At 53.8% G+C, this 20784-nt stretch overlaps 1 protein-coding gene across 2 annotated transcripts in view; it reads left to right on the top strand.

The window, feature by feature from the left end:
* LGR6 (leucine rich repeat containing G protein-coupled receptor 6) overlaps window positions 1-20784 on the top strand; it is a 109173-nt gene that overhangs the window by 19326 nt on the left and 69063 nt on the right. For both annotated transcript variants that reach the window (XM_037497548.2, XM_037497549.2), the window contains exons 2-4: window positions 6812-6883; window positions 9293-9364; window positions 16201-16272. In XM_037497548.2, the coding sequence (XP_037353445.1) occupies window positions 6812-6883; window positions 9293-9364; window positions 16201-16272 (216 nt within the window). The remainder of the gene's footprint in view (window positions 1-6811; window positions 6884-9292; window positions 9365-16200; window positions 16273-20784) is intronic.

Raw genomic sequence — 20784 nt, 5'->3', positions numbered from 1 at the left:
AATTGCTGGGAGCAGAAACAGCTACACCTGATCCGGGGGTGACACTTTTGAGAGTGGTTAGAGACTCTGCAGATCACCCCAGCTTAACCACTTTGCCTGGTAGAGCCAGAGAGTACCCTTAGCCTGAGATGGGCTGACTCCCCCAACTCCCTCACAAGGGGATTTTGTGTTGCTGAGGTCCGAGTTGTCCAGAACTCGGTCCCCATCTCCACTAGGCCCCCCTGCCCGTGCCCCACCCCCACTCCCCAGGTCCTGCCATCTGGAATGCTGTTGCCATCACGTTTCCTCCTTTCTGCAAGAAGGTGGATTGTAGGGTTTGACCTGAGGTTGGTTCCCACAGTGCCAAACCATGATTTCCCAAATCTCGCCTTTCCTTCTTCTGCCGCTGGAGAGACCCTAGTCACCTGGATGGAATATGACACCGCCCCTGAGTGACCTTCCTGACGTCTGCAGTCTTTTAGCCAGGACCACTTCTTTCTTTCACCTGCTTTATAGGACTGCCACCTTCCCTTGCCCTCAGCCCTCCCGCCCCAGCTGAATCAATGTGTAACTGGGCCCCTCTTCCTCACTGGCACCCTCCTTATCTTTGCTTAATGACTTCAGGGGACTTTCTCTGCCCAAGTCCAGGTGCCAAGCCCCTGCCTCCCCCAACCCCTAGCTAGTCTCTTACTATCTCCTTTACCTCCTGCATCGCCAGGCCCCACTATTCCAGGCAGGCTGGAAACCGATCTTGTTACCATCTGGGGAGCCAAGAAATGAAAATAAAGCCATTACCCTTTTATTTAAAAAGATAGCCCTGTCCTTGCTTGGGACTTTGTGCAAAGCCTCGAGAATATCTATGTTGTTAGTGTAGGGAGATGGAGACACTTTTTCCTGAGTGAAGTACATGCCTTTGTTTGCAAATTAATGGCAATTGCAAATCTTCAAGAGACTGCTGTGTCAGCTCGTGTGTTTATAATCTCAAAGGAGACAACTGGTAGGGAGTCTCCTCTGCTAAGGAGCAGGGCAACCAACTGGGCAGAGGAGACTCCGTAGGACACCCAGGCTGATGGGCAGGGTGGCAGAGCAGTGTTAGGAGACCCGATTCTAGCGCCCACCCTGCTATTAGCTTGCCGTGTGGCCTTAGGTGACTGTCTATCTGTTTCCTCACTCGCAACTAGAGGGCTGTCGGTCGGTCAAGGTTCCTTCCAATTAGGAACATTCCGAAGGTCACAATCACCAGGAGATACTCCTGGCAGGAGTGTCTGATCCCGGCAGGACCAGAGGTGCTGAAAGCCCAGCACAAAGAGGAACGTGCCTGCGCACCCTGCTGACGGACCCCTCCTGCTGCGCCAAATGATGGGGTGCTCTTTGGGGCTCTTCCACTCGGAACTCATTTCTGGGAGCTCCTCACGGCTTGGACACCCCCACCCTTATTTCTGTCCCATTTCCCCTCTCCCTTCCCGGCCTCTGTTGGTCTCTGGAGTCTGGACACTTAGTTCAGAACCCCATTGGCACAGTGGCTGTGGGACCATTTTGTAAACCACAAAAGAAAGGACATAGGGGTTTTCTGTTGTTACTTTGTGAGTAAACAATCCTCCAGCAACACTGTGAACTCCTGAGCCAGCACAGGGCAGCCTGTCAGGAAGTAACAGAATGGCCTGTAGGCTGGAAGGGACCTTGACATTGATCTAACTGAACCAGGTCCCTGAGTCCAGATTTCCTGTTCTTTCCTCTCTAACCCATCATCTGCCTCTTCTTGTGGACAGGAATTCAGTGAGTGCCCTGAGCACCGGATGGTCCCCAAGGCAGCCAGCATGTCTACTGGCCCGTTACAGCAGGAGAGAATCCCCATATTGGGCTCTTCCTATACCAGCCCATCCTCCTCCCTGCTGCCACCCCCCAGTTGTCTCCCAGCAAGGCAGGAAATGTGCCCAGCAGCCTGGCCTTGGGGGGATGGGGTCATGGCAGCTCTTGAGACCCTCACCCAGGCAGTCACCCTGGGAGAGAAGATCAAGAGGAATCCCGGTGTGCATAGTGGATGCAGGAGGAATTCTCCAGAGGATCTTGCTTTTCCTCGCTCTTACAAATGCCCAATGAGAGAGCATTATTAGAAGCAGCACCCACAGATCTGCAAGTGCTCTGGGAACCCAGCACCCACTAATTTCTTTCCAGAAGTTAAGCCTGAAAGTGACAGAGTCCTGGGATAGGGTGGTCTTATCTATTCCTTTTGCATTCCTTTAAATGTTGATTGCATGCCCCTCTTTGCTAGGTTTCCCTCCAGGATTGGAGGGCACAGAGAGGAAAAAGCAGCTCAAGGTCATCATGCACTAATCATTATAATTTAGTTAGATGAATGTAATATTAATAATAAGTTACACTTATTGAGTCCTCTTTCACGTTTATGAACTCGTATCATTCTCACTACAACTTGTGAGGCAAGTACTATTATTAGCCCTGTTTTACAGATGGGAAAATGGAGGCTTGGAGGTGACACGGCTGAGTAATGCCCGCGGGGCTAGTAACGGAGGCAGCAGTGCAGGGCAGGCGCCACATTCAGGAAGCAGAGTCAGTGCAGAAACCACTGCGGGCACACACTCTGCCTGGGACAGGGGCTCATCTCCCCGCCTCCCTAGCTGCTGTTTACCTGGCCACGGAGGTGAGCAATTTGAGCCCACAGTGGAGACAGTGAAAAAGGGGGCCCTGCTTCCAGGCCTTCTCTCCAGCCAGGTGGAGACAGTGCTCCCAGCTCTGTCCCAGCAGAACCCAGAGGCTGGGTTCCCTCCTCCCCTAGGAAAGATTCAAATAGAATAAATCCCCCTCGGGTCCTTGGATTTGGGCAGAATGCCATGGGAGGAGGGTCTCCCAATACACCCCCCCCACACACACACACACAGAGTTTCGGGTCTTGTTGCTCTGTGCCTCCTCAGTTCCCCAGCATCCTCACTCTTATCAAACCTGTTCCTTGTCTCCATGGTGACACCGCCTCACCCAGCTTCCTTGGGTGGTCCGGTTGCCTCACAGGGTAAAGCCATGAGAACATTTTCCTAATGTGCAGCCAGAAACTTCCACTTCCCATGCCCAGGGCTGCCCCTCACTTCTCCCCCTCTTTTCCCTGCCTACCAGCCTCCCCCCCCATTGACTCCTTCCTGCCCCACCCCCCAAATGGCTGTGTCCACTGGAGGACACACGGCCTCTCTGGCTCCAGAGTGGGTTGCAGCCCAGCCGCTCAACCCTTGCTGCTCAGTTGAGGGCAGCAGTTCGCCGGCCCCAGGGCAAAATGAAAACGTGATCCAAAACCTGTGAGGAATCTCACAATGGCAACAGCAGAGAACGAGTCTGAGGCCCGGTCTTTAGCGCGTTCGACCCTGTCACAGGTCATGTGTGTATGAAGCCAGTCCCAGGAAGAGGTAATGTGCACATGCATGTGTGCATGTATGTGCATGTGTGTATTTGTAATGTCATAGGGTGATGGTGGGGAGCAGACTTTAAGTCCAAGCATCAGGTATTCAATTTAGCCACAAGAGAAACCCCAAACAGCATCACTCTGCTCCCTTGCTCTTTCCTGGGGCCAGGGGAGAAAACGGAGAGACTGAGGCTGAGAGAAGGTCACACAGACAAAAAAGTTTCTCCAATCACAAGGAGAGACTTGGGCCAGGCTTTTCCTCCTCCTGGAGTTTCTGTCTTTATAATCAAGGGGTGCTTTGAGGTCGTGTGACTTTTGACAGCTCAGTGTTCCAAAGTGCATGTGACAGATCACACGTGCACCCTAACGTGTGACACATGTGTGTCTAGCACCCCACAAGACAAGCGCATGTATCCCAAGAGCTCATTTATCTTAATATAACTCATGAATACTCACAAGTTCAAGCAAATGCAACCACAGCCAAATTCCACGCACCCCAGGGATCAGAGTGCCCCCGCTTTCCCCTGCATCTGAGCTGTGCTCTCTGCACTGCACTAGAACTACTGACCTCCCAGGAAGGTCGAATCTCAGACTTCAGAACCACCAACTTTCCAGGACAACTGTGTCCAGGGTTTCTGCACAGTGGTGACGCCTTCCTGGTGAATGCCCAGGCACGGCACCCCCACCCCCCCACCCCCGACCCAGCACCTCTTGCCAGGGCCCTTAGTCGTTCCCAGACCTGTGGCATCAGCTCAGAGGATCTCAGCTTTGAAATTTCCACAGCCCCTCCCTCTTCCAGCTCTCAGCATTCCTCTCCCTTCCCCTCTCCTTGGTACCAGCCTCACCCCTTTTCCTTTTGTGAGAGGGCCAGGCCTGAATGGGGCTTCCCCCCCCATCCCCGGGCGCCCCTTCACTAAACACTGCAGCTGGGCTATGTGTTGTCTTGGGGCAGGATGTGGGGGTGGGCTGGGGGGTACAGGCCCCCTCCTTTCCAGGGGAGAACAATGAGGCCGCTAGTCAGTGTGGTGGGGTGAGGGAGGGGGCCATGGAGCCACATCAGAGCCTCTGAGGTGCGGCCCCTGGAGGGACAGCTGAGTGATGAGGCCTGAGTCACATGCCCTGTGTGCTCCTTGAACTCCCGCTCCCGCTCCTGTGGAGACACGTCCAGAAATGCACAGGGTAAATATTTAGAGGTAATCGTTTTTGTGTGTGTGTGTGTGTGTGGCACCTCCCGCCTCCCTGCCTGGCTGAGGATGAGCCAGGCCCAGGACTCAAGGGGGAGGAGTCCAGTCCGATCTTGGCCGCTAGCCGGGGGTCTGTGGGCATCGCTGCCCTTTACCCTGCCACTGTCCAGTGAATCCCAATGTCTTCACGTTTCTGCTTGGAACCCCAGGCTAGGAGAATGTGCAAACATCTGAGAAACAAACTCTGATCTCAACTTCTTCAGTGAACTCTCTACATTCTGCCCCTAACCTTGGCCATGCTCACGTGGGCCTCCCCCTTGCTGTGGCCCTCTTTCTGGATGGGGCAGACCGGGGGCTGGGCAGCCTGTTTCCACGTGGAAAGGAAGGAGCCATGGATAACACCCTGCCCGAGTCCCACAGGCCGGTTCTTTGGCTGGACCATGTCCTTCCTCAGAGGACATGGCGTCGGAGTCCCAGCTTTATCAAAGATAAAATATTTGAGACTAAACAGTCTTTTTATAGATTGGAACTGGGCTCTCAGGCACCGTCTCCGGCCTGCCTGTCTGAGAACACACATAATGCACACTCATTTCTCGGGGGAAGTGGAGACACTGAGGCTGGAGGGGGGTGCTATGGGAAGGCCTGGGGTGGGACTGGGCAGTGCGGTGCTCTGATCTGGGCCCACCTCTGTACCTCTGGGGGTGGGGGCACTGGCAGAGGTGAGAAGCAGCTGTTGGGAGTTTGAACTAGGATGGAGCCCAACCATGTCGGCCACATACAGCCTCAGACCCCAGTGCTCACCAGGCACAAATGCAGCAGAAAATGATGATGTAGGGTGGGGCCCACAATGAAGGCTCAGAAGCCTCCCCACCTCCCCCCAGGCCTGCTGAGCTGCCACGCTCACCTGCGGGTGACTGAGGGACGGTGGAAGGAAAAGAGCAAATACCCACCGTGTCAGGGCTATGTGCTGGGCAGTCTGGATGCTCTGGTTCTTTTAATCCTACAGGTTCCCTAGAAGACTGTGTTCATTTATTTTATTATTATTATTTTTTAAAGATATATTTATTTATGCATACAAGAGCTGGGGTACAGGCCAGAGGTGTGGGGGGGGGGTGAAAGGATTCACTAGAGACAGAGTGGGGAGCAGAACAGGCAGATTGACTGAAATACACTGCTGAGTCAGGAGAGGTCTGCTGTGCCATGTGGGTAGCTCCCAGGTCTGGGATGGAACTCATGCTACAGTGGCTGCGGATAACTTCATAGGGTGCGTCTTAACCCTTTGAGCCACCAGGGAGGCCTGATTGTGTTCATTTATTTTTATGCATGAGGAAACTGAGGAATGCGGTGGTTAAGGCCAGAGGTCTGGTAGGTAAAGGTAGGAGGGAGAGTTGACGTCAGGGCCTGTGGATTCCAAGGCTTGATGCTCTCTCTTCTTTGCTCCTCAACCTGGGGATGCCAATGGCCTCTGCCTTGCAGTTGCTGTGAGAATTAAGTGGGTCTGTTTGGATAAAGGTTAGCCAGTACCTGACACACAGCAGTTATTACTGTGGTTGGAGGACAATGACACAGAAACTACCCAGAGGGCCTGTCAGGTAATACGGGAAGATGGGATGATCCAACGTTTGAATCCACGGAGGGAGCAGGCCCTGCTATTCCACCACTTGGGAATGCAGGCGGGTGCTGAGTCTTCCTATTGGAGAAAAGTAAGAAGCATGGAGGGAGGGAAGCCACCAGGAAAGAGACTGGCGGAGACCTCCGAGGGCAGGTAGTCCCACCAGCTCAGACTGACTCCTATATGACCTGCTCCATAGATCAGCATGGCTCGGAACGCCAGGCCTCAGTTTCCCCATTGGTAAAAGTGTAGGCGGTATAGTTTGTATTGAGAAGCCCCTCCCCTCCTGCTCTGACATTCTATGAATTTTTCGTGAGCGCCTCCATTTACAGGGAGGTCAACTTTCTTTATAATCCCAATCACAGCCATTTCAGGGGGCTGGGTGGGGAAACAGAGAAAGGCAGAGGGGACATTGGAGACTGCACAGAAAGGGCATAGACAGGGACATGCAAGGCCCAGCTCCCTGCCAGCTTCTCCCTCTTAGAGAATGAGCTGAGGTTGCCAGGCTGGCGTATTATGTGTATGGGGTGCCATGGGGACCCCTGGGGCTCTCTGTGGGTGTTTGGAGCTGGATTTTGCAGTGGGACAGATGGACACTCACAGAGCCCTTCCCATTTTCTCTCCCCACAGAGACCTGAGCATGAACAACCTCACAGAGCTTGAGCCTGGCCTCTTTCACCACCTGCGCTTCCTGGAGGAGCTGTGAGTAGATACTTGGGGGGCTGGCAGGTGACCCCCAATAGCTGCAGGAACTCCCCAACCCAGGCTCCCCAAGAGGTGGGGTGGAGCTCAAAAGAAAGGAGTTTGGGAAGCCAGGCTGTTCTTGATAGCAGGGCATCAGTTGATACCTGGCCCAGGTGTGAACTCTGGGGTGGCAGCATGGGGCCTCATGGTCTAGGGACTTGAAAAGCCAGGGACTTCCCCCCCACACCCCCAAATCAACTCCTCTTTGCAGCTTTCTGTCTCCGGGTCGAGAGTTGCAACTCTCCCTGGCATCACATTTGACCTGCTCTCATCCTGCGCATCAGACTCCATCCACTCCCCAAGGCCTGGTGGTTCTTTTTCTGAAATGTCTCTCACCTCCTGCCTTGTTCTCCACTCCCATGGCTACTGCCCTAGTTGTCCCCTCACATCTGGGGGTTGTGTCAGCCTCCTAGCTGACAGATATCCTGTGTCCTTTCTAATAAACACTGTTCATCTTCTGGGTGTATCTCTCCTGCTCAAGAGCCTTCTTGGCTCCCCATAGCCAAAAGATCCACTTCTAATGTCTTCTCTCACCTGGCCGAAGCCCACCTGGCCAACTTAGCTTCAGTGAGGCCAGTCCTGCTCACCTCCCCTGGCTTCCCCTCCTGCATTTGAGCAGGTTTCTCTCCCAACCCGGCATGTCCACATCTCTTTCTCCTCTCAGGCCACCTAACTCTGGATCAGGCCAAGCACAAGGCCCACTTCTTCCACAAAGTCCTCCCAGGTCAATCCCTGGAATCCCTAAACCTGTCTTCTCTGCCTATTTACCAACCACCCTCTGGCCTGTCTGCTCTGGGGAGCCAGGCACTCTGCCCTTCCTCACCTAGCCCGATCTCTGAACCTTCCATCTCTGCTTCTTCTTGCTTTTGCACCATCATGTATCCCTGGGGCTCCAGAGCGCTGCTTACATGGTGCAAGCACCGGGTTCATAGTCCTGAAAACAATCCCAACTCACCTCTACTCTGGTCCCACCTCTATCTCTTTGTCCCATCCCGACCCTGGCTGGCGCCCCAGACATGGGGACATGGAACAGCTAGCCAATCCCTGATGAAGGTATGATTCCATCAGCCCCCAGGGCGGAGGCCGGGTCTTCTAGACTAGGAGTTTCTTGGGCCACCTTTATGTGAAAGGCAAGTTCAAGGTGCTCTGGGGGAAAGCAAGATCCATGAGCTGCTCGAGGGCCTCAGGGTGCTTGCAGCAAGGCTGTGACCTGTGCTGCAGGAAGGGAGCCTGTGAACGAGGCCGTCTGGTGTGAGGACCCAGGTGCTCTGTGAGGGGATGGTCAGGGAGTCAGAGGTAGTGGGGCTGCCTGTGGGCTAGGGAGCCTTCCTGGGAGAGGAATTTTCAAAGGAAATGAAAGTGTGTGAGGCAGCTGAGGGGGCTTGGGGCAGGGGCAAGGCAGCTTGGGTAGGAATGAAAACCAGGAGCACAGCTGAGGATCAGTGGTGGGGGCAGGTGACAGAGGGGCTGATCTGAGAATTCTAGGCTGGTCTTCCATCTTCCATTTCCTTAGAGAGGGTTAGGCCCATTTTAAAGACCCCCTAAATAAAAGACTCTACGATGGCAAATGTCCAGTTTCTGATGTCTCTCCGTGCCTTTCTTTCTTTCTTATTTAAAACAACAAATATTAAATAAAGAAACTCTCATTAGCGATACAGTTTTTAAAAATAGCTTCTGAGGTGTGTCAGCACAATCTCTACATCTGTAGGCCTCTTGATAGGAATTGATGCGCATAATAATGTTGTTGAGGACTGGAGATCCCAAGGGCCTTCTGAATCATCCACAATTAAACTCTGCTCTGTCAGGCTTTAGTATTAAGTATACACATTAAGCATATTTTGTCACATTTGCTCCTTTCAAAATTGGTGATCGCCCCATGAAAAACATACTTAATTAGAACAGAACGTTAGACTAATTCCAATATGCCATTTCCTAGCCCTCCTGGATTAGTGGGGGTTAGCTTTGTAGTTTAGGTCATGGGGAGGCACACACACACCTGTCTGGATCTAACCTTCCACTGGTGACAGCGTACGCACAGGTCACCAGTTGAGGGCAGGTGGGCTTGGGAGAGGAGACAGCCCTGTGGAGAGAACATGAGTCCAGACGGTCCTCAGACCTATGACTGACCAACTCTGTGACTCTTAGGAGAAGTGACCTGACCTCTTAAGCCTCAGTTTCTTGATCTGATCATTGAGGCACCTTACAAGGGGATAGTGAGAATTAAGAGAGATGACGGGTATGAAGTCCTGATTGTAGATTTCAGTAAATGGTGGTTATCACCACCCTCTTTGCTTGAGACATTGACAAGTGGCTGCCTCCCCTCTGCATTCCCAACTAAAGACACTGACCCTTTGCTCTGATTTGCAGGAGGCTGTCTGGGAACCACCTCTCCCACATTCCAGGACAAGCGTTCTCTGGTCTCTACAGCCTGAAAATCCTGTGAGTATAAGTATACCCCATTTTACATAGAGGGGAGGCCTTGAGCGTGCAGGTTGGTGGGTGGGAGATGGAAGTTTTTTTTAACCTGAGTTTTGGTTTGCCTTGCTTATCATCTCCTTATCTTCTGCTTTTTATTTTATTTCCATTTCTTCACTACCTTGTCTATAACAAAATTTTTTTGCACCTGATGTGGCAACCCTATAAGGAGGTGAAGCAACATTTTTTGGGGCAACGTGGACCATCCAAAAAGGTTTTGGTGGGGCTGAGTTCAGTTACAGACCAGGAGAGGAGTCCAGCGTGGCTTTCTCTGCCCACTCTTCCTCTTGGCTCCAGCCCTGGTCGTTGTGACATAACCCCGAGTTCCATTCTCACTGTAAATGTGGCCACTCCTCAGTGTTCAGGTTTCTTCATCCCAGCTCTTTCAACTTTCCTTTGACTCTAAAAGCAACTGAGAATTGGAGAGAAGCTTCACCCAGACTCCCCCTAGCCATTGCACAGATGGCCCATTTTAGAGAAGGGAAGGCTGAGGCACCATCTCCTCCCGGCCCAGCACACAGCTCACCTTGTCCTCCCCAGGCTGGCCTGTTCTTAGGACTGGGGTGAAAAGAGGTGGGGTGTGTGGATGTGCTGGCTCTGAAGATGGGCAGAGGAGGTTCCAGAGGAAGGCCCAACACCACTGGATGTTTTGGGGGCGGTGGTGAGGAGAATGAGGAGCTTTGTTGATTCAGGAGCAGAGGAATGAAGATTTGAAGTTCTGTCCTAAAAAGCATTTGGAGCCATCTCGAGCTCCGCTGTCTGCTCGGCCCTCAGCTGCGGGTCTTCCCTGCACAGCGGAGCAGGCTGCTGACTGCACAAGAATACTGACCGTGGGGAGCAGGGGGTGGTGGTAAGAAGAGGCTGAAATTCAGACCTGTGTCTGCCTTGGGGTTACATCTACCTTTTTCTAATTTGCTCCAAGTTGTTTAAGGGCTAGCAGTAGCCCTGCCATCTTGGCTTCAAGCTTATGGTAGCTCACAGGCCAGCCATGCCTGGCACGTTCCCCTTTTTCCACCTTTTCAGTCTCTGGCACCTCAGCCCTCAGCCTTCGAGTCTCTGGCGTGCCTTACACTTCCTCCCTTGGTCTCCCTCTCTCTGATGCTCTGCTCCCCACCTCTCAGTTCTTCTTCCTGCCTCTTCACTGTCTGCCTGGCTCCCCATAAACATGACTGCCTGGGGGTGGTGGGGTGGGGGAGAGTGGGCAGGCCTCCTGCACCAGACGTGCCGCGCAGGCGGCCTGCTTGGTGGCATGTCTGTGCCCAGCGGCAGGCTCAGACCTGCAGCCGGATTAGAGAGCGGGCCCTGTTTGCTAGGCCTTCAGAAGATGTGAGACGCACGTCCCGTTCCTAAGACTCCGGCTTAGAGATGAGCCTCCTCTTTCTTCTTTGCCTGCATTAGGCAATAAATCAAAGCCTCGGAGAAACCGCAAGCTTCCCGCCCCCTTTCTACAAACGGCGCCCTTGGCTCAGTGAGTTGGGCGGCGGGAGAGGCTGCTGGTCAGAGCCCCCAGCTCAGCCAGACTGGCCACTGCCCGCACTGCCAGTGGCCCTCACTCTGCCCCATCCTCAAAGCCCACTTGGTCCCCCAAAGCCTTTGTGTCAGTTCTTTGCCTGCAGGGCTTGTCTGCCTTAGGGACGAGTTGGGTGGTCTCGGGAAAGGTACTCTCTTCCTCAGGGCGGAGTCAGAGCAGCGGGTTCCACCTGTATCAGGGCAGTATGTGCTTTCTGCCACGTGAGGCCGGTGTCTCCTGCTGCAGTGTCTGTCCATTACTTGTTTATCAGACCCACAAGAAAAATGGAGCAGGAAAGTCCACCATCAGCACAGTAATCTTGTGCCAGGGGATGAGCCCCTAGCTGCCCAGCCTTCTCTATGCCTGGAACTCTTATCTGAATGGCCTCCTCCTTTCCTTGAGGCTTGACTGTCCCTGTGGGACACTCTGCCTCCTTTCTTCCCTCCCAGAGGCACAGGACAAAAAAGGGGACCCCCTTTCTGATCCTCTCCTAAATGACTGTGGCAGGACCCCCACCTCGGTGCTTCCTGCCAGCTCAGCCCACGCCTGACTGGAGGTGAGGCTTTAGGGAGACTCTCCTTCCTCTACTGGGTCCCCAAGAGAGCCAGCCCCTGCAGGGAATTCAGCCTCACCCCTTTCATGAGACAATAGTGGGAATATCCTCCTCACAACTGTGGAGGCCCAGAGGCCAGCTTCACTGGCCATCTGTCTTACCACCGTGCTGTCCTGGAGGAAAGGGCAAGACTGCTGAGGGTACCTGCCCTGTGTACCCTTTCAGGGGCAGCTGTGTGCATCCTGCCCACAGCCTGGGGCATGGGGCCTTCCCCAGGAGGCTGAAATGTCCAAAATGGCTGTGTCTCACAGAGGATGGAGAAAGACCAGGTGTCTGTGGTTGAGAGAAAGAGAGAGAGAGAGAGAGAGAGAGAGAGAGAGAGAGAGAGAGAGAGAGAGGAGGGGCAGCTTTATCTCAGATGCCCCCAGCCCCTTCCCTCTCACAGGCTTCTTGCCCCTCATCTATGCTCCTGGAGAACTGTGATTCTTAGGCCTCTGCCCTACCTGCGTCAGGTGGGTCTGGCTCTATCTAGAAAGTCTCCTGTTGGGCCTCAGCTTTTTCTCATCAGACCCAAATCTGGGAAACAGGAGGCTGACAGTTCACACGCCCAGGCCCTCCAGGGGCTGGCAAGAGAGTCCCCCAACCCTGCTCCTGGATTGAGCCTAGAACCCCTGGGAATGTGGTGTGGGATTTCTAGCCTCTGTCATCTTGGGAAGGACTGAGGCTCTAGATGTGAAGCTTGCTACTTCTTGAGCTGGGGCCAGTGCTGTCTGGAGTCCTGGCCTGAGGTCTCAGAGGGGTGGAGGGAGGTAGTGGCTCTTGGCCGCCCCTGGAAATCTGCCTGGGTTGGTCTCCCACTCAGCCTCCTTACTCTGTGTTGCACTGTCTTAGGCTGATGTGGCCTGTGCTTGTTGTCTACTTGGCTGGACAGCGGCCAGGACCCCAGAGTCAGGGCTGCTTTTGGATGACATGAACTGAACTGGCCCAAGGAGGAGAAACTTGAGCTGTGAGGGGTGCTAGCTCTGAGATATCACCTGGCCTGGCCCATGAACTATGGCTGCCCGGGCTCCAGGAGCCCAGGGAGAGTCTGAGGCCTTCGTCTTGGGCAGCAAAGTCTTCTGCCTCGTCCTGTCGTGGGTGGACTCTGATATGCCAGGAAGCCAGTCTCACGTGCAGTGGGAAGGCTCAAGGCCAGACCAGTTTCACCAGGTTCCAGAACAGGTGTTAAGGAGGACACCCTGACTTTCCTCTCCCTGGGCCTCAGTCTCCTCACCTTGAAATGAGGATGTTGGAAGAAAGTTTCCAACTGCAATTTCAGTTATAGAAACTTAAAAACAGCTCGTGCAGGAGGGCTTGGAGCAGGGGCACCGCTCTGGCTGCAGTGGAGACACCACCACAAGACCAAGAGTCAAGTCATTGCTGGGTCACTCTCTGGAATACTCTGGCTCTAACACTTATGGCTCCTGCCTGGTGTGCCTCTGGGCCAGAGGACTGCTCCCCAGTGTATACTTCACAGGTGGAGAGGGCAGAAGCCGGGACAAACCCCTGGCTGGGCAGACTTGGCTTCAAGCTTGAGGGACGCCTGCGGCTGACTGGGCCGACCGGGGAAGTTAATCTGGCTACAGTGGGGCCTGGATAGTGGCATATTCCCAGGTGATTCCAAAGTGCAGCCAGGGCAGAGAGCCACTAGGCCGAGACCCTGCCTCACCATGCAAAACCAGGACCAGGGAGAGAGCAGGGAAATGTGCTCACAAAAGCTCTGACCCAGGGGGAGAGGTCTGGGCCCTTAGTCCTGATTCCTCTGTTAGTTTTCTTCATACTTTAGAGCAAGTCACCTCCAGTCCCTAAGCTTCCAGCTCCTCATTTGGAAAATAAAGGGGCTGTTCCTGCCCAAAGGTGCTGCCAGATTTTATGACCCATTTGTGTTTCAATAAAAGAGTGATGGCTGGGAAACAGGCCAGGAACAGCAAGGAAAACGGCCAGAGGTGTAGCCTCTGCCATGCTGACCTTCAGCTTACTGGGGTTTGATTCCATGAAAGAAAGGGCTCTCTGGAGACTAGCCTTCCTGGCCTGGGGTGCGTTGTCATTGTCGGGGAGGCCTGAGTTACCACACTCTGGAGGGAAGTGCACTGAGTAGATGCTGCAGCCCCTGCCTTGGGAGGGAGCTGCTATTTGGAGCGTTTGATGTGCTTTCTAGACCTGGGATTGAACAGAGGAAAAGACAGGGGGATCGGAGCAATGATGAGGTGGAGATACCCTAAGATGCTCAGCGAAGATCCTGCCTATGGAGTGACCAGGTGAAACCTCTGGGTTTCCTTGAAGGGTGGGGCCCGAGGAAGGGGAGCACATGGCAGGGGGTCCTGATGAGCAGCCAGTGTCCCTCCCTGCTCACCCAAGCATCACTTGTGTCCTGGCTCCAAGCACCCTGAGGTCTCTGGGTGAGAATCAAGGCAGCCCCCGGAGGTCTCAGGAAGAAGTCAGATGAAAAGGGTCAGAATGGTGGAAGGACAGAGGACCAAGCAGGGTGGTGGGCAGGCTGGCCTGTCCTGGATGGTTACAGCTGAGTGTGGTTTAACGCCTCTTGGGCAGCCTTTTTCCTTAAGAGATGAGGGAATTGAGGCCCAGAGAGGCAAAGTGACTTATCCAACTCATCCAGTGTGTGGCAGAACTGAGACCAGATATTAATAATTAGTAATTCAGCTAATGGGTTGCTGAGCTTTTAAAACTTTGTGTGAGCCACTGCTGCAAGTTCTCTATGGGGCTTCTCAGATTTAATCCATACTATGAGCAGATGCGGTCATTATCGTTTTTCCCAATTTACAGACAGAGCTAAGACCCAAATGCATATTAACTGCTGGAAAGGGACAGAGCTGAGGGTGCAGGCCAGGGCTGCCTGAGTGGAGCCTGCCCGGGGGTGGGGGGGCGTCGAGGGGTGCCGAGAGACCTTTAGGCACACAAGGTATATCCGGGAAGGGACCCTGGGTGCTGCTACTCCTTGAGCCCAGGCTGCCTTTGGGGGCTGCTCACCCAGTCCCAGAGCAGGGGGGTGGGCAGGGAGAATGCCAGTGCCCCAGAGTCTGCTTCTCCATCCCCTTCCTCAGTTTTGTCTCCATGAGGGACCCTCTCAGTCCTCACCCCATACTCACCTGAGCCCAGCATTCGTTGGTTCTCAAGGTGTTATGGTTTTGTTCATGTCTGGAATTTTCTTATGTCCACAAACAGAGTCTAAGAGAGATAGCAGGTGGCACTCTGACCAGGACAGTCACACAGGAGGTCTCGGTCACTACTACTCAGGTGGTTTCGCCTGACAGAGGCTGGTGGTATAATAGTCAGGCACTGGGACTCTGGCCGAACCCTCTGGAGCTGACACTTGTGAGGTTCCAAGACCAGCACCCCGCACGCTGTCTGCCACTGTGATTAAACTCAGACTAGGAAATGCTCTGCTTTTCCTGAAGCACGGCAGACATTGCAGCGTGAGCTGAATGACCTTGGGTGGACATGTCCCTTAGCTTTCCCCTCTGAAAGTTGGGTTGATAATTCACCTTGAACAAGAGAGGATGACATACACCTGGCGCACAGTAGGACTAGCTCAATGCTTGTCCCCTCCACCCCCCGGTTCCCAAGTAGCCTCTTCTGGGCTCTGCAGGCCCAGGTGTGTCCAGAACACATGCTGTGCAGGCAGTGGGGGCCTGGCTGGAGGCACCCACACTGTCTGGCGTAATTGACAGCTTCCTTCCTGCTTCCCCAGCTATTCCCTGAAATCCTGCTTGGGCCTGCACTCCCTGTGCCCTCCTAGTCCTCATTTCTAGGTCCAGGTCTAGAGGCCTACAGGTAAGGAGGTTCAGCTGGCTGCTGCTATCCAGGGCTTTCCTCCCATCTCCTCACCCAGTTCCTCCCTTACAACCATGCAGGCAGGCCCCCCCACTCAGTTCTGTTTTGAAGGGATCTGCTGTGCTTTGGCGTGTCCACCTCAAAATTTTCTAACACCTGCTCTGGTGCCTGGGATAGCTGATATTGGTAGTGATGCTGGAGGGGGCATCCCAGGCCCCTACTTCTCTCCTGTGTGCGCTCTGACCCCCTACCCTCATGTGGGGTTTTCCAGGGGCCCCGACATGCTCCAGGATTCCTGCCTATGGGGTAGTCCTGGGGTGCTGTGGCTGGGCTGGTTCTGGGAGAGCAGCTTATGGGCAGATGGGGCCTGCTGACTGTACCTTCTTCTGTGGGACCTTGTGCGATTGATTGTCAGGATTGTGCTGCCCCCTGTCCTGGGTGCCTCGAATCATTTCTACAGACAGGGATGCCACAAAATCACTTTTGCCAGGGGCTCTGCCACCCTAGAGGGGCCTTGACCTCCTCCACATCCTCTCTTCCCCTCAACAAACTTCAGCTTCACAGCTGCATATTCAGGGAAACTGAGGCCGGGGGGAAAACACCTACCTTCCTGCACATTCTTCCTGACCTCACTGACAGAATCACAAATGTTTGATTTCTGGCCTCTACTGCTCCCCAGAGGTCTTGTCTCTCTATTCCCCATGGTTCTCTTTGGCCCTCCCATCTGAGATGCCCTCCCAGTCCCAAGAGGGCTGGTGGGTAGGGGGAGGGGTGCTGGACCAAAACTCTCTCTGAGGCTCTAAAGCAGGGGGAAGAGGGAGGGCTCTGGCATGAGGCAGGGGGTTCAAGGGAGGACCCCCAGGTCTACATGCCTTGTGGGTCCTTAAAGCCCTCTCTCCCTTACAGGATGCTGCAGAACAACCAGCTGGGAGGGATCCCCGCAGAGGCGCTGTGGGATCTGCCGAGCCTGCAGTCTCTGTGAGTCACTGGAGGGCCCGGGCTTGGGAGCCAGCTTCCTGGGGCCTGAGTCACAACCCCAGGCCCCCCGCCTCGGCTTCTTTCCTCGCTGGGCCCCCTTTTTCACTCCATGTTCCAGACAGTGTGCCGCTCCTGGCTTTGGTTTTTTTGGTTTTTTTTTTTGTCGTCATTGTCAGTGTGTGTATGTGTACACTCACGTGTGTATTTTGGGGAAGGAGCACTCCAAGCCCTTGCCGGAGGATGTGGGAATGGGACCTCCCTAGGTGGGGCCACCAGGGCAGCGGTCCTGGGGTGTCTGGCGTTCTGCCATAAAGCCTGGGGTGAGGGTTGGAGATTGCCACCCCAAAGAAGCTTCAGGAAGGGGCTGTCTCCTCCACCTAGTCTGCTCTAGCCCCTCAGGGCTTGGGCGTGGGGCTCAGACTCCCATTTCCCCTACTTGGGGGAGGGACTGCATTCTGGGACTCACTGGCCACCCATGACAAATCCTTCCCTCCAAAGAGCCCTGCAGTTCCTTTCCAGCCCAGCAGGGGCATCGTGAACGCAAGGAGGAGCCCCAGGGTGGAAGCAGAAACAGGTGCTGTCAGGTGATGTAACAGCCCACGATGGTCAGGGCCGTGCATTTCAGGGGGCCTGGAACACACTAGTGCCTATTTCATGCTGTCAAATCACCTGAATTTTATATCTGATGGGAAAATAAATAGGTATTTTGAGAGAAATCAACTTGGGAGTCAGGACTGGACATAACACTTAGTGGGGGGAGCTGAGGCACAGTTAGCCTGCAATGGGCGGGACAAAGGACTCTGGTAGCCTTGGCCTGAGGATCCTGCCGCCGCCCCTCACCCAGTCTGTGGGTGTGGAAGTCAGACAACATGAAACACTCCTGATTCTTCTCAGGGGGAAGGAAAAGAAGGCAGGAAAGGCAGTTTCCTCCCCATGGCCCACATTCAGGCCCACTGCACCCTAAACAGAGGGGCCCGGCCTGGAGACTCTGGCTACCTAGCTGTGCCACACCCACTCACATTTGGGCTCTCCTCCCTAGCCCTGCCCTGTACATGCCCTGTTCGCCACCTCTGTGGTTGCACCCCAGTAGCCCCCACCCCAGCTGTCTGGCCCCAGTGGCAAACCTGCCCCCGCCTCCCCTCATTGTCTCTCATTCCACCCTCCATCCTGACAAGTGCTGGGTCTCTGGTCCCAGCCACATCCTTTCCTTCCAGCTGGTGTCACGGAATAGGGCAAGAGACCCAGAGTGCCCCTGGGGGCCACTGTAAAAAGATCAAAGTCTGGGAAAGCCTGTGCTAACTCTACACCCCAAGCACTGACTAACATTTACTTAGGGCACCAGTAAAGCAGGGGCAACCAAAAATGGGGGTGAGGGCAGAATCTGACATTTCATGCGAAGCATCAAAGAGGTCTTCATCAGGGAAAAATTATACTTGTATTGGACTACTCTTTTATTTTAAGCTTATTTTTAAATTGTTAATCATATCTTTTGCATTAGGGATTCCACAGGTCTTGTCTTTTAGGTTTTTAGGTGGACAGGGAATCTTCAGGTCATGCAGGAAGTTTCCCTGTGCTTTCTTTTTTTTTTTTTTAAAGATTTATGCATACAAGAACTGGGGTACAGGCCAGAGGTGTTGGGGTGGGGGTAGGTAAGAGGATTCACCAGAGACAGAGTGGGGAACAGAATAGGCAGACCGACCAAAATACACTGCTGAGGGGACCAGCGGGAGAGACAGAGAGGTCTGCAGTGCCATGTGGGTAGCTCCCTGGAACTGGTGCTGCAGTGGCTGTGGATAGCTTCATAGTGCTGTGTCTTAACCCCTTGCACCGTGAGGGAGGCCCCTCCCCTGCGCTTTCTAAGAAGGGCAGCCCCTGCAGCCCAGGATAACTAGATAATTAGCCTCCACTTGCAGCCCTCTTCCTCCATGTGGCCTGGTGAATTGGGAGGGAGGATGGATCAGAGGCCCAGCACAACCCCCGAGTTAGAGAAGGCAGGAGAGTAGAGTCACCATTCTGGTCTCTGAGGCAGAAAACTTGGCTCCGAGTCCTGGCTCTGATCCTGACTAATCACCGGCTCTGTGCCTCAGTTTCCCTACCTTCAAGCTGGGGATACTTTCTCCCCTGCCTATCTCACAGAACTGTCATGAAGATCATATATACATAGTAGATGTGAAAGATATTTGATCCAAGAAGCTTGGCTAGGATGTGCAGTGATGGATGCTGCTATGATCTTGTTCATTTAACTAGGCACTGATCCATTGTCTTATGCATATTATTGAGACTTTGCTGGAAAACAAAACCTGAGTTGCATCTTGAAGGGTTAGTAAGTGTCCATCAGGTGAAGAGGCCAGATGGCATTCCAGGCAGAGAGAACAGCTCATGCAAAGACACAGAGCTAGGAAGGAAACGAGTTCCTTTTCTAGAACCAAATTCCAGAAAATTTGCAAGGAGGTTGGTGTGTACGGATCTGTGTGTGTGTATTTGTGTGTGTTTCTGTGTGTGTGTGCACTGGGGGGAAGGGCAGTTTCAGAAAGATTTGGAATTGGTGAAAATACTTTGGTAGCAGTTATGAAGGACAAGCTGGCGGAGGGAGCTTGTGAACGGACTGGTGGCCAAAGGGAAGCACTGGGAAGAGGAGGAGCTGGTGGACTTAGAAATATCAAGAAGTCACATCACCAGGCTCTGGAGTTTGGCATCCAGGGCGCAGACGTCAGCTTCTTCGCTGACTTCTGCAAGACCATGGACACGTGCTTGAACTGCTAGTTTCTGTTTCTTGATCAGTAAAATGGAGGTGGCAATTGTCCTCATGTGCCTTAATGGGTAAAATGAAATGGAAGATGTGGGCTAGTACCCTTAGTTGTCACTGCTACAGTTATTATACTAGCAGTAGCATTGTCTCTTGACTGGATGGGGGCTGAGGAAGAAGAGTCAAAATGATAGTCATGCTCTTCTATGAGAAGAGCATGTTTCTGAGCTTTGGAATCTGGGGACCTCAAAGTGAGGTGCTTCCTAACTAGCTCAGGTTCCTCCATCTCAGGTGATGACAGTAAACCAGGTCCGGTTGTGGCTAGAAAGGAGAGGGTAGAAACTATGACAACTTTTGAGCTCTCCGGGTGCTGGCGTGACATGTTTTACAGGATTGTATTATTTCATCGTCTCTGCTGTCAGGTGAAAGAAGAGGCTCAGACGAGCTCAGGGCTTCAGGGTCAGAGTAGTGAGTGGGGGAGGCAGGGCACCCCCTGGTATATTGGGGCTCCAAAGGCTGTGCCCTTTCCATCATGGCTACCAGGAATCACATTTGCTGGCCCGCACCAGGTGACCCTCTCCTTCCCCTCCAGGGCTGACCATTAAATAGAAATTTCTTCCTGTTGGAATGCCATGGGTCAAGGAGACATCTGGGGGACACATCACCTGCCCTTGCCCCTCCTGGGGGTAGTTTGAACTCCCACCTGGGCGTCGGGCCCCTGGAGAAGGCTGTTTCTCACCTCTGTAGGGGAGGACTCTGCACAAACTCTCCTGGACATTCGTGCACCTCAGTGAGGGCTCAGTTCCGTGGTCACTTTCTATCTGCTAGAATCAGGTACTGGGGCAGGAGGAAGTGGGTTCCGTGAGTCAGGAAGGCGGCTCTGGGTGGGAAGGGGGCCCTAGGTGCCCGGCCGGACCTAGCGCGCAGGCTGTTTGGCTTGGCACCTGGGTGGACAGCACCCAGCTCCACAACACCCCTCCCTGGATACACTTGCTTCCTCCCCTACCAGTGTGGGAAGGAGAGGGTGGCCATGCCAGACGTGTCGTGCCAGGCTTGAGTCTAGGCCAAGAGAAACCACGGGAAGCCAGTGGAGCCTGGGGGAAAATAGAAACTGGGTGGGGGTGAGACAGGGCAAGGGGGAGAAAACATGGAAAAGCAGCAAAACAGCTCAGAAAGACCTCAGAGAGGGCCGGGCGGGGCCCGGGAGCTCAGGCTGGCTGGTCCCAGCAAAGACTCAGAAAAGCAGTGTCAGGAATAAAGGGGAGAAAACAGAAAAACAGCCCAATCCTGGACACCCTATGGGGAGAAACTCATAATTGCAAAGGACAGCCACATGAAACCTGTCAACATCGGTTCAGTGGGGGAAATTAATCAAGAGCAGCACCAGACTCCAAACAGAAACCCAAGTTGGAATCACCATAACCCTCTGGCCCAAGCCAGTCGATCTAAAACACACTGGCTTCCCGAGGGCAAGAGATGGAGAAGTCAGGGTGGTAGAAGTGGGGGTGTGCCTGAGCGCCTGGGAGGCAGCGGGGAAGGAAACAGAGGCTCCCACTTATTACACTTCAAAACCCCAAGCTCATTCACATATTTCGCTTCATCCTGAAAGCTTCTATCATTCTCATCTTATAGATGAGGCCACTAAAGGGGCCAGAGAAGTTAAGCCACTTGCCCAAGACCCTACAGCAAGGATGTAGCCCAGCTGGCACTCTATTTGAACGCTGACTCCAAAGTACCCTGCTCTTGACCTCTGTTCCTCAGTGCCT

This window comes from Talpa occidentalis, unplaced genomic scaffold (genome assembly GCF_014898055.3).
Source record: "Talpa occidentalis isolate TD23 unplaced genomic scaffold, MPIMG_talOcc4v2.1 talOcc4.8, whole genome shotgun sequence".
NCBI classification, from domain to species: Eukaryota; Metazoa; Chordata; class Mammalia; order Eulipotyphla; family Talpidae; genus Talpa; species Talpa occidentalis.
The sequence above is the reverse complement of the archived record's forward strand: the minus strand, read 5'-3'. Positions and strand labels throughout refer to the sequence as shown.